Here is a 10,831-nt window from a genome sequence, read left to right on the forward strand (position 1 = left end):
ATTTAACGACTTTTGTCACATGTTGGAATTATTTTAAATTTTAACGGATTTTTGAAATTTAAAAAAGTAAACTATCAGAATTTAAAAATATTTTGACTGTTATTTCATAAATTTTATTTTGATTTACTACACTTTCACCAAGATATATCATTGCTCCTTGTATGGAAAAATCTACAAATTATTTGATCATTAATTAACCAAAAAGACAAAGTGATGATGTAGACAGCAGTTCATTCTAAAAATCCAGCTCAAACCCAAAAATGTATCCCCTCAGTAAAAAATAAAATTTCAAGTTCATAGAAATTTATTATCTCGGATGTTTGTAAACAAAATTCATATGTTAGTTATAACGAGAAATTTAAAATGCTTAAAGTATAGTTTTCATGAAATCATTAATTTTATCGCCACGATGTCCAGCAATTCCTCCTTTGTCGAACTTTAATCCCTTTTTCCCTACCCATCCATCCTTTGGATTTGGTAGAATGAAGGGATAAATGTGTTTCATGACGAAATCGAAATTTGGACCTACTGTATTTATCTCGTGAAGGATATCCTCAACACAAATAATACCACTTTTACCAAATAACTCTTCTACTTGTGTATTGCTCGATATTGGTGTCTTCTTTTCGTTATATTTCATAAATCCATACTTGAAGATTAATTCACGTACAATGCCTGCATTTGGAGTTCCATAAATTATGTATGGCTCTATTAAACTAAGCGATGCTTGTACATCAGGTGTCATTTTGAGCAAAACTGCTTGATGTAATCGTCTTAATCCAAGTTGATTCATTAAAGTTATGCATTGTTTTGATGCTATGTGTGTTCTGAAATGGAAATAACATGATCAACATGCTCGATAACATGAGTTTAGTTAAATATTTACCCTCTGTGTCTCAAAACGAGAACTAAAGATCCTTCTTTCATGAAACTTCTCTTAATTCCATTTCTCATCAATTCTCGCGTGATTCTTTTGTCATCTCTTTCTGCTTTACGATATTCAGCGATGAAAAATTCTGGTTTCTTAAATTGTTCCTCACTTTTGGGATTAAACTTCTTTCTGATTGTTTTTTTCTGTAATGCACTTTGTTTCTGTGTGATTCTCTTCTTTCTTCGTGCTAATATGTTGACTTGCTTTGATGGAAGCTTGTTTGGGATCGCGTACTTATCCATTTCTATTTTATTTTAAAAATATTGAATTACTTTCTATGTGCACGATACGTTCTGTATTTTAACCTCAATGATTCTACCGAGATGACCGAATATTACTCAATACAATGAAAGATCCAGAAGTCGAAGTTGAACATTAACCGATTTTCGAAATTTAAATATTTGCCTGAAAACCATACAATTCCAAATTAATTTTCAAAATAAAAACCGTTCAATCACAAAGCACTGAAATTATATTGTTTTCAGACACAATATGAGCAAAGTGGAATCAAAATTGGCGGGAAATTAAACAAAGGTTTGTTAATTTTATTGGAAAAAGTACGAACTTTTTATTTCCTCAACAGTTTCAGAAGACAAAAAGGGATATCAGATGCTTAGATCTTGTTGAAAGCAGCAATATCGACTGATTGGACGACATCTTCAAAAGCTTCAATCTTTTCAGTCAATTCATCAACAGAGACTTTGTCGTCTTCAATGACACACATGATTTGCAATTTCTTGATACCGTAGGCCAATGGAATCAATTTGCTGGCTCCCCAAAGAAGTCCATCCATTTCAATTGTACGGACATTGGCTTCCATTTGTTTCATGTCTGTCTCATCGTCCCATGGCTTAACATCCAATAAGATTGACGATTTGGCAATAAGTGCGGGTTTCTTTGATTTCTTTTCAGAGTATGCTTTTACTCTCTCTTCCTTGATTCTTTCGGCTTCTGCGTCATCTTCTTCGTCTGATCCGAATAAATCGACATCATCATCATCATCGGCTGCTGGAGCTGTAAATTATCAGTTTTATGAATTATTCAGTTAAATTATGTCAAAATTAATTTGATGATTTACCTGTTGTAGTTTTTCCACCTGAAACCTGAGGAACTGCTGAGCCTGCCCATCCATTGCGTTCATTTGCTGAGAAACTTGAGATATGACGATACCAACGTGCAATATTTGCATATTCAGCTGATGGAGCCTTTGCTAATGCATCAAAAACGCTTGTATCAGCCTTTGATGGTGCATATCTAGAAGAATTAAGATTAATTTAATATTTCGAATTCTTAAGTAAAGTACTTTCATGATTACTAAGGTCTAAGAAACCGGTCATATATCATTAAATGGACTCGAATTAAAATATTGAAGAGGTTAAAAATCTGCCAACAATTCGAATTTATTTCAAAAGAATTTTTTGTGATAAATAGCTTACCCGACAATGTATGAGTTATCGGCCAAGAAGTTGTTCAATTCGGTCAATCCTTTAGCACTTTTTACGTCACTGAAAGCCATCTTTAGATAGTGATTTTAATTAATTTCAAAATTTCCAGCACTTGAACGTGTTAAGCAAAAATCTGAAGGGGCAGAATTTAGTTTTTACCGAGACGACCTAATTTCACCTTTTGTTTACAATTATTCGCTAAGATTTTTAAAAAATTTATTAAATTTGCTTTTAATATAATTAAAAAAGCATTTTCACCACCAAAAATGAAGCCAATAGCAGCAGATGAAATGTTTCCAGAAGGAATTGATGTTGAGGATGTAGGATGATTAAGCTTTTAGTGTGATTTCATGATTATAATTAGTATTTTTTGATATTTCTGATCTTTTAGAGTGCAATTGTCCTGGATTCATTACATGATGGACAGAAAGATATTCATGCCGAGTTTTTCAATGGTAACTAAGTTATGAATTTTTCATTGACAAATTATACAAACAATTTAATTAATTTGTAGATTTTGAAGACTTATTCGACGAAGATCTCGACTAATTCCGTCGCATTCTCTCTGTAATTTATTTTTAATTTACCTAATAAAGATTATTAATAAGCCAGTAATTCACAAAGGAATTTACTTTGACTTTAATTTTTGTCATTTTCAGTGCCAAGAAAAATCAGCTGATTGCTTTGTTTACATTTAATTATTTTCAATCGCGCTATGATTTCTCAGTTAAAATTAGTAAAAAGTTTTAGAAATAGGCAACTAATAAATAGATTTTATAGTATTTCCAGTAGTACTTATGATACAGATATTGAATTCAGCAATGGGTAAGTCAATTATCATTTAATTCAGTTAAAATTTCATGTTTCATGAAATAAACAATTATTTTAGACGAAAGATAACAATAAGAACAGGACATCTAGCAAAATTTTCTGATGGATGTGCAATTGTTAAAAGTGGCGATACTGCTGTTATGTGTACAGCAATTAGTAAACAAAAACCATCAACTAGCTCGTTTCTACCATTAACAGTAGATTATAGGTTAAAAAGTGCTGCAGCAGGTCGGATACCAACGAATTTCCTGAGACGAGAATTGGGTATGAATGTTCACTGGATCTTTTTATTTATCTAAATAATCTCATATTTATCATAATTTTAGGAACATCTGAGAGAGAAATTCTTTCTGCACGTCTTGTGGACAGATCAATTAGACCATTATTCTCAAAAGACTATAGATGTGACACACAAATTGTATGTAATGTCCTGTCAGTTGATTCTATGAATAAACCAGATGTTCATGCTATAAATGCAGCCTCAGCAGCACTTCATCTTAGCGATATTCCTTGGAACGGACCTCTTGCAGCTGTAAGGTATGAAAATTAATACGATCAAAAATCCGTTAAAATCTAATTGTCTCAAAGCGACTAAAATTAACTTAATTTCCAGAATGGGTATGATTAACAATGAACTCATAGTAAATCCAACAAGACGAGAACTGCAGCATTCAAGCCTTGATCTTATAGTGGCAGCAACAAAGCAAAATTTAGTCGTCATGTTAGAAGGAAAAGGTGACATTATTCTACTTCCGGATCTTTTGAAAGCAATAAAGCAAGGAACAAAAGAAGCGCAAGTGATAATTAACAAAATTGAAGGAATGAGAAAGGAACTACCAATAGCAAAAGCCAAGAGAGAAAAGCTGGATCTAAAAACACTTTCACAGGAAGTCACAGAAGCAATAAAAGCAACAAGCTCACTCCGATTAAAAGACATTTTCAGGAATGTATCACATGATAAATTAAGCAGAGATAATGCAGTAAATGTATTAAGACAGGAAGTTACCTCATCAGTTTGGTCAAGTTTTCCAGACAGTGACATTAACCAAATAATTGAGGAATTCAATAAAGTCACAATTGCATCATTCAGAGAATTTGTGCTAGAAGAGAATATTCGATGTGATGGACGTGGATTTGATGATTTGAGGAAAATATCCTGCGAAGTTGATGTCTTTAAACCACTTCATGGTTCCGCGATCTTTACAAGAGGACAAACTCAGGTTTTCTGTTCAGTCACACTTGATTCGAAAGAAAGTGCTTTAAAGCTTGATTCCTTAAATGCACTTGAAAGTGGAGTAAAAGAGAAAAGTTTCTTTGTTCATTATGAATTCCCACCATACGCAGTCGGTGAAATTGGTAAAATTGGTGCTGTAAATCGACGTGAACTTGGTCATGGCGCATTAGCCGAAAAAGGCTTAGTTCCAATAATTCCACAAAATTCACCGTTCACAATTCGATTAAATTCTGAAGTTTTAGAATCAAATGGTTCTAGTTCAATGGCAACAGTTTGTGGAGGTTCCTTAGCTCTTATGGATGCAGGAATACAAATATCATCGCCGGCAGCTGGTGTGGCAATTGGCTTAATTACAAAATATAATAATGACGATACAAAACATATTGAAGATTATCGAATATTGACAGATCAGCTTGGTATTGAAGATTATATGGGTGACATGGATATGAAAGTGTCAGGAACAAAGAAAGGAATTACCTCAATTCAAACAGATTTAAAAATACCAGGAATCCCGTTGAAAATTATCAATGAAAGTCTTCAAAAATCTGTAGATGCAAAGTCAAAAATCATCGACATTCTTCGGTCATGTATAGACTCACCAAGACTTGAGAAAAAAGAATCATGGCCAGTCAGTGAGAAATTGAAAGTTGAGCCACATCAAAGATCTAAAATTATTGGACCAGGTGGGATTCATGTCAAGCAATTGTTCCTTGAAACAGGCGTGCAATTGACTCAAATTGATGAAAATTCATTCAACATTTTTGCACCATCAAAAAGTGCTATGGACGAGGCAAAGGAGTTTATTCAAAAATTACTAGAGAAAGATCGTGTTCCTGAATTAGATTTTGGTGGTATTTATACAGCAAAAATAATTGAATTAAGAGATATTGGAGTTATGGTTACTTTATATCCAAGCATGCCGCCAACACTTCTTCACAATTCGCAGCTTGACATGCGAAAAGTCGCACATCCATCGGCTTTAGGGCTTGAAGTTGGTCAAGAGATATCTGTAAAATATTTTGGCCGTGATCCTGTTTCGGGTTTAATGAGATTATCAAGAAAAGTCCTTCAAAGTCCTGCATCAGCGAAAATTAAGAATTTAGACAGAAATAGCTCAACATTACCAGAAAAAGAGAAATAGATGAACAAAACATTACTTAATAAAGTTTAATAACTGAAAAATCAAATTCAAATTTTTTTGCCTTTAAAAAATGAGCTTTTTCAAAAATTCTAAGACCGTTAATTTTTAAAAAATTAAGTTTTCAAAATATGTTGACTACATTTATTAATCCAAAATTACAATAATAATTTTTTAGCGATAAGTCCTTTGATATCTCTCCGTTTGCTTGGCATTTAATGTCGGGAAAGTCTTGAGTCTCTGTAATTCCAATATTGTAGTCAATTGAAGGAGTTGTGAATGCTGATTCTGTATTTGACGAACAAGTTTTGCACGGTTGATGATTAAGCACATTCTTTCTTTAGCTCCTTTAACCTGATCTTGTTCAAATTCAACATCTCGCATGAAGTTCTTTTCAGACACGTCTATGTTCATCTTTTGGATATTCTTATCATAAATTTTCATCTCTTTCCGTTTCTGATTTATTTGATTTTGCATCAATGCAATTTCCTTGACTAAATCAGCTAAAATCTTTTCCTGACTATTTATCGAATTTTCAATTTGTCGCTTTAATGCATCCTCGCCAAGATCATCAATCCATCCACGTTCCTTTCTTTTTAGCCACTGTTGAACTTCTTTTGTTATTTTACATTTCTCAATAGTCTTTACAAATTCATTCAAGTCCTTAACTTTCAATTTAAGTACCTTATGTTCCCATTCCTTCATTGTTATGTTACGTCTGAACATTGCGCCATTAGACAATGCCAAAAGTTTCTTCTTCCCCTTTTTCTGAATGATTTTGTTAATGTCAGCAACATCCGATCGATGAATTAAAATGCTATCGTTAAAATCAGAAAAACTTCCAGTCAATTGTATCTCAATTAATCCTCGTCGCATTACAAGCTGTATCGTACGATTGATTAAATCATTTTCACGATTCTCTTTCATTTCCAGTAACTGACGTTCAAGAGCTTGCATTTGTTGCTTCTTATTGTTAATTTCCTTTATAAATGCAAGTAGTGATGATTCAGCATCAGCAAGTTGCAATCCTAAGCTTTTAATCTTAAATTCACTCTCAATTTTAATTCGTCTCATTTTACACAGCACTTGCCATGAATTTACGTCAATTCCAGTCGTTGATGAAGATACCTGATCTAATGTATCGATTCCGTTAAGAAATTCAAGACATTCAGGTGGTAGGAGCTTTATGTGCTGAGTGAGCTTCTTATTTGTCACTCTTTTAGCTACTTCCAATAATATTGGTGATGTGATTTGTGCCCTCATTTGCAGTTTCGGACGACGTTTGAAATATTTAAATGCTTGATCTGCAGGTGCTTGTGGACATTGTTCATTGAAGTTTGCTTTAAATTGCTTCTCCATTGTTTTATCTTTTTGCTGTAAATTTTCGTAATTTTGCTTAATGTCTTTAATCCAGTCTTGAATTTCGCCTTGCATTTGACAATGTCGATCAGTATTGGCTTTTAATTGTTCCATTTTGAGACGAATTTTAATTTCCTCTTTTTGATATGTAATTCTTTTAAAGTTGTATAGAGCTAATATTAATAGCTTCATTTCAGTCTGTCCAATTGCCATGTCGAACTTTAATTTCTCAACCGTCAGTTCTCTTAAAGTGTAATTAAATTTATAAATTTCTTCATCCAAAAATCCTTGCAATAATTTTTGTTCCTCATTCAACATACGACGGTATTTATCTCGTTCAATATTCAATGCCTCAAGGTCACGTTCATATTCAAACACCTGTCGAGCATCAATCTCTGTCCAATCTTCAGGAGCTTTGTCCTTGACCAAACAGTCTGGAACTTTCAAGCTTTTCTTTATTTCATCTTCCCATTTATGTTCAAGGACACCATCCATCATTATGTCTAATGCTCGATCACGAAAATCATCTGCTTCCAATTCTCGTCTTCTTTTCTCTCTGGCTGCTTCTTGTTCCTCGAGAACTCTTTGAACACTTGGCGATACATACGGTGCAACACATACTTCAGACTCAATTACACTAATTACCGTCTCTGGAATTTCATCAGGCATAAAGTCAGGATCAAGAATTTGTAGCAACGAATCAACTGATATTCCTTTAAGCTCATCAAGAATCTTCAATTCATTTTGAATGTGACGAAGTCGATCATTTTTAAAACGAATTGAATGGATCGAGAATTCTTTTGTTCTGTGCATGCTGTCGAACCTCTTGTTGAATTCCTTTTTGAGTTTTGTCAGTTCATGCTGAAAATATAACGGTCAAAAAATATTTGAATTTTTCAATTTTTTTTGTAAAAAGTTCACCAAACTCACCTCAGTAAGCAGTTTTTCAACACGCATTTGATGAAACGTGACAACATCCAATTGTTGATAATGAAGTGCTGAAATATTTATAAATCTATGCGCACTTGACCCCATTAGTGATTTTATCACTTCCGCAAATTGTGTCATATCATTTGTATCCAATTCAAACATTCCAGGCTCTTTAATTAACAGTCTTTCTAGTTCTCTGAAAGGAAAATTAAATGCACATAAAGTCAATGCCAGAGCTTTTTATGAATAACTTACACAGTCGGAATTGGACTCCATGGCAAAAAGGTGTCATTTCGTGCCACAGAATTTTCTATTGCTCTAATTAATTCAAGCCTTTTCAATTCATCTTCGTTCTTTTCGGGCAGCAGTGGATAATTTTCAATAAACATATTCAGGAACATGCCTCGAAGTTTGGTTCCTTTCACGACTAAATGATTCCAACATTTTTCCACAATCCATTCATTCATAGCTGTTTGTGCCTCAATATAATCTTGCATTTTTCTATCTTGTTGATTCCGTTCCTGTCGTGCTTCTTCTTCTTTATGTGCTGTTGTCATCAAGTCTAAATTAAATTCCTGAATTTGTAGTCGTTCACTTTCGACACTTTTTTCATTGTCATCCAAAAGCTTTTTAACTTGTCGACGGAGGTCATTAAGCTTATTAAAAAGCAACATTTTTGTCTCTTCTGATTCTTCAGCTTCCATTTGATAAGCTTTCTCATCTTTAAGGTCAATGAACTTTTTATTGCCTTGAAATTCTTGCGATAATCCTGGCCAACCACCGGAAGTTGGTTTCGAGAAGTTTTCAGTCACAAGTGACTCAAAATGAGTCATTTCCTCTTCAATCATGCGATGCTCATCTTGTGTCAGTTCAACATTTAATTTTAAGCATATGAGATTCCCAGAATAGTCCAATGCAATTGCAAAATTACTCCTCGGGTCACATTTAGCTTTTTTAATGCCAAAATTATGACGACTTCCAGCAACAAACGATGACAGCAATTTATTATTCTTATGAAAGTTGTAAATCGCAACGACACCATCAATGCTCCAAGTCACCAAATGTCGTCCATCATTCCATCCTTCAATATACTTCATTTTATGAGGCGTGTCCACAACGTCCAATAATTTTATCCCATCCATGTCAAGTTTCAGCATTTCAACTAGTTTTGTATTGCTTCTAATGCCATAAACAGTCTCAGTTGTTCCAAAAATGGGAATTATTGTGTTATAGACTGAAACAAGCTGAAACTCTTGTTTCTCTACTTTAGCATCAAAATCATCTAGTTCTATGGACATTTTCAATATTTTATCATTGACTAGATTCTCCGATTTCACAAGATACATGACTGAAAGAGTCGTTCTGCTTTCCACAATGAAAAATTCCTTCGGATTGAAATCCTCTTTAAAATGATGTAAGACAGTCATTTGAGAGCCTGGCTGGCATGAGATTAAGAATTGATTCAAGTCGACATCAATAATGATCATGAAATTTCCATTATTTGAGAATCTTATAAAATTGATTGATTGGCGACTCAAGAAAAATTCAGTCAAGAGTGTTGGATCTTCTGGATGTAGTAATGATACGCAATAGACATTTCCAGAACTATTTCCAATTGCTATGTATGGATAAATTGGATTGGCTTTTAAAATTATGTCAGTCATGTTGATATCTTCCAGAATCTGTGAGATTATTTGACCCGTTTGAATTTCAAGGACATGAATGTCATTTTGAGCATTAACTGTGACTATATATTCACCCTTTGGGTAAATAACTACGAAATTCTCATAGATTGGATCATATTGATGTAGCTTAGTCTTTTGTAATTTTTCACCGTCATTGGATAGAGTGATTTTATACATTTCACCGTCACTTGTTGTTCCAATAACAACTTCGTTGTCAAGGAATCCTTTAAGTGATATAAACGGAAGTGTTGTTTCTTTAGCAACTTGAAACAATTCAGTCCAAACATACTTTTGCTTTTTAAAGTATTTTAAATTGCCATCAGGTCCGGCTATAAGTATGCCATTTCTAATGTATGCTATACATGTATCACATTCTCCCTTATCGCCATTCCACTTTATAATCATGTTTACAGATCCAATAGATGGAATTACATAGTAAATATCGCCGTACTTATTGACAATGAGAATATTTCCTTCAATGGAATAAACGTCTTGAAATGGTCCATCTAACTTGAGAAAATTAAGTTCAATCTTTCGCTTAATAAGCTTGCAAAATTTCTGTGTTCCATAAACTTCCCAAATAATCAACTCCCCACGAGAATATGCAAATTGTGCGACTGTCAATGGTAATGAGTAACTGCATGTGATTTTTTGCTTATCAGTTAGAACTTCCGTTTCTGTGCTGATTAACAAATCATGTGTCCGCCAAAACCACACTTGTAATTTGTAATCTGGCATTCCGGTTAATGCAATTAGATGTTCTGTCTCGCTGAATGCTAGGCCAATGTAAATGAACTCTTCTTTTGGCTCAAATACGGAAATTCGGCTAAAGTCAGGATATGAGATGATGAAAATTTTTGCATTCCAGCATCGCTCAGCAAATGCGAATATTGGAAAGATTTTGTGGCCGGCAATAACTGAAATGCCATCTCCACTGTCCAATGCTGCTCTGTAGAATGACTCTTTTCCATTATTAATGTTTTTAAAGAGGATGTAACTGTTCAAGTTGAATGCAATCGCTTCATTTCCAATAAAGCAGTAATTTTTCACATCATTTATAATTTTGATCCATCTGTAAGAGTCATGATTAATTAATTATGCTACATTTTCTGACTTTTGTTAATTTACTTACGTTGTTGTAACATTGTTAGTAATTAAATCGTTCATCATTCTTGAATTATGTTTTTGACTCGCTTGGCTTTGTAAACAAAACAACCACGTTTCTAAGGCTACTTATATTATGAAAAAAATTGTTTAATTAAATTTTCTTTTGAATTT

At 33.5% G+C, this 10,831-nt stretch overlaps 4 protein-coding genes and 1 long non-coding RNA gene across 5 annotated transcripts; 2 read left to right on the plus strand and 3 right to left on the minus strand.

The window, feature by feature from the left end:
- Positions 1-286: 286 nt before the first annotated feature.
- On the minus strand, positions 287-1,238 carry RpL7-like (Ribosomal protein L7-like). Its single transcript, XM_070644091.1, has 2 exons — positions 887-1,238; positions 287-827 (listed from the first exon to the last, which is right to left on the minus strand). The coding sequence occupies exons 1-2, from the start codon at positions 1,171-1,173 to the stop codon at positions 368-370; spliced, it is 747 nt and encodes a 248-aa protein (XP_070500192.1). The 5' UTR covers positions 1,174-1,238; the 3' UTR covers positions 287-367.
- Positions 1,239-1,466: 228 nt separating this feature from the next.
- On the minus strand, positions 1,467-2,529 carry LOC139093309 (probable elongation factor 1-beta). Its single transcript, XM_070643990.1, has 3 exons — positions 2,368-2,529; positions 2,010-2,185; positions 1,467-1,945 (listed from the first exon to the last, which is right to left on the minus strand). Exons 1-3 carry the CDS (start codon positions 2,445-2,447, stop codon positions 1,545-1,547), a joined length of 657 nt encoding a protein of 218 aa, XP_070500091.1. The 5' UTR covers positions 2,448-2,529; the 3' UTR covers positions 1,467-1,544.
- Positions 2,520-3,003, plus strand: LOC139093311 (uncharacterized). The gene is made up of 3 exons (XR_011544676.1): positions 2,520-2,696; positions 2,768-2,831; positions 2,891-3,003. It is a non-coding gene; the product is annotated as an uncharacterized lncRNA (long non-coding RNA).
- A 56-nt stretch (positions 3,004-3,059) lies between these two features.
- Positions 3,060-5,628, plus strand: PNPase (polyribonucleotide nucleotidyltransferase 1). The gene is made up of 4 exons (XM_070643989.1): positions 3,060-3,201; positions 3,266-3,471; positions 3,534-3,744; positions 3,821-5,628. Exons 1-4 carry the CDS (start codon positions 3,092-3,094, stop codon positions 5,580-5,582), a joined length of 2,289 nt encoding a protein of 762 aa, XP_070500090.1. The 5' UTR covers positions 3,060-3,091; the 3' UTR covers positions 5,583-5,628.
- An 81-nt stretch (positions 5,629-5,709) lies between these two features.
- On the minus strand, positions 5,710-10,782 carry LOC139093304 (cilia- and flagella-associated protein 43). Its single transcript, XM_070643985.1, has 4 exons — positions 10,686-10,782; positions 8,124-10,625; positions 7,869-8,064; positions 5,710-7,799 (listed from the first exon to the last, which is right to left on the minus strand). The coding sequence occupies exons 1-4, from the start codon at positions 10,721-10,723 to the stop codon at positions 5,754-5,756; spliced, it is 4,782 nt and encodes a 1,593-aa protein (XP_070500086.1). The 5' UTR covers positions 10,724-10,782; the 3' UTR covers positions 5,710-5,753.
- Positions 10,783-10,831: the final 49 nt, after the last annotated feature.

This window comes from Chironomus tepperi, unplaced genomic scaffold (assembly GCF_022539635.2).
Source record: "Chironomus tepperi strain 1889 unplaced genomic scaffold, CSIRO-AGI_Ctep_v1 contig_335, whole genome shotgun sequence".
Taxonomy (NCBI): Eukaryota; Metazoa; Arthropoda; class Insecta; order Diptera; family Chironomidae; genus Chironomus; species Chironomus tepperi.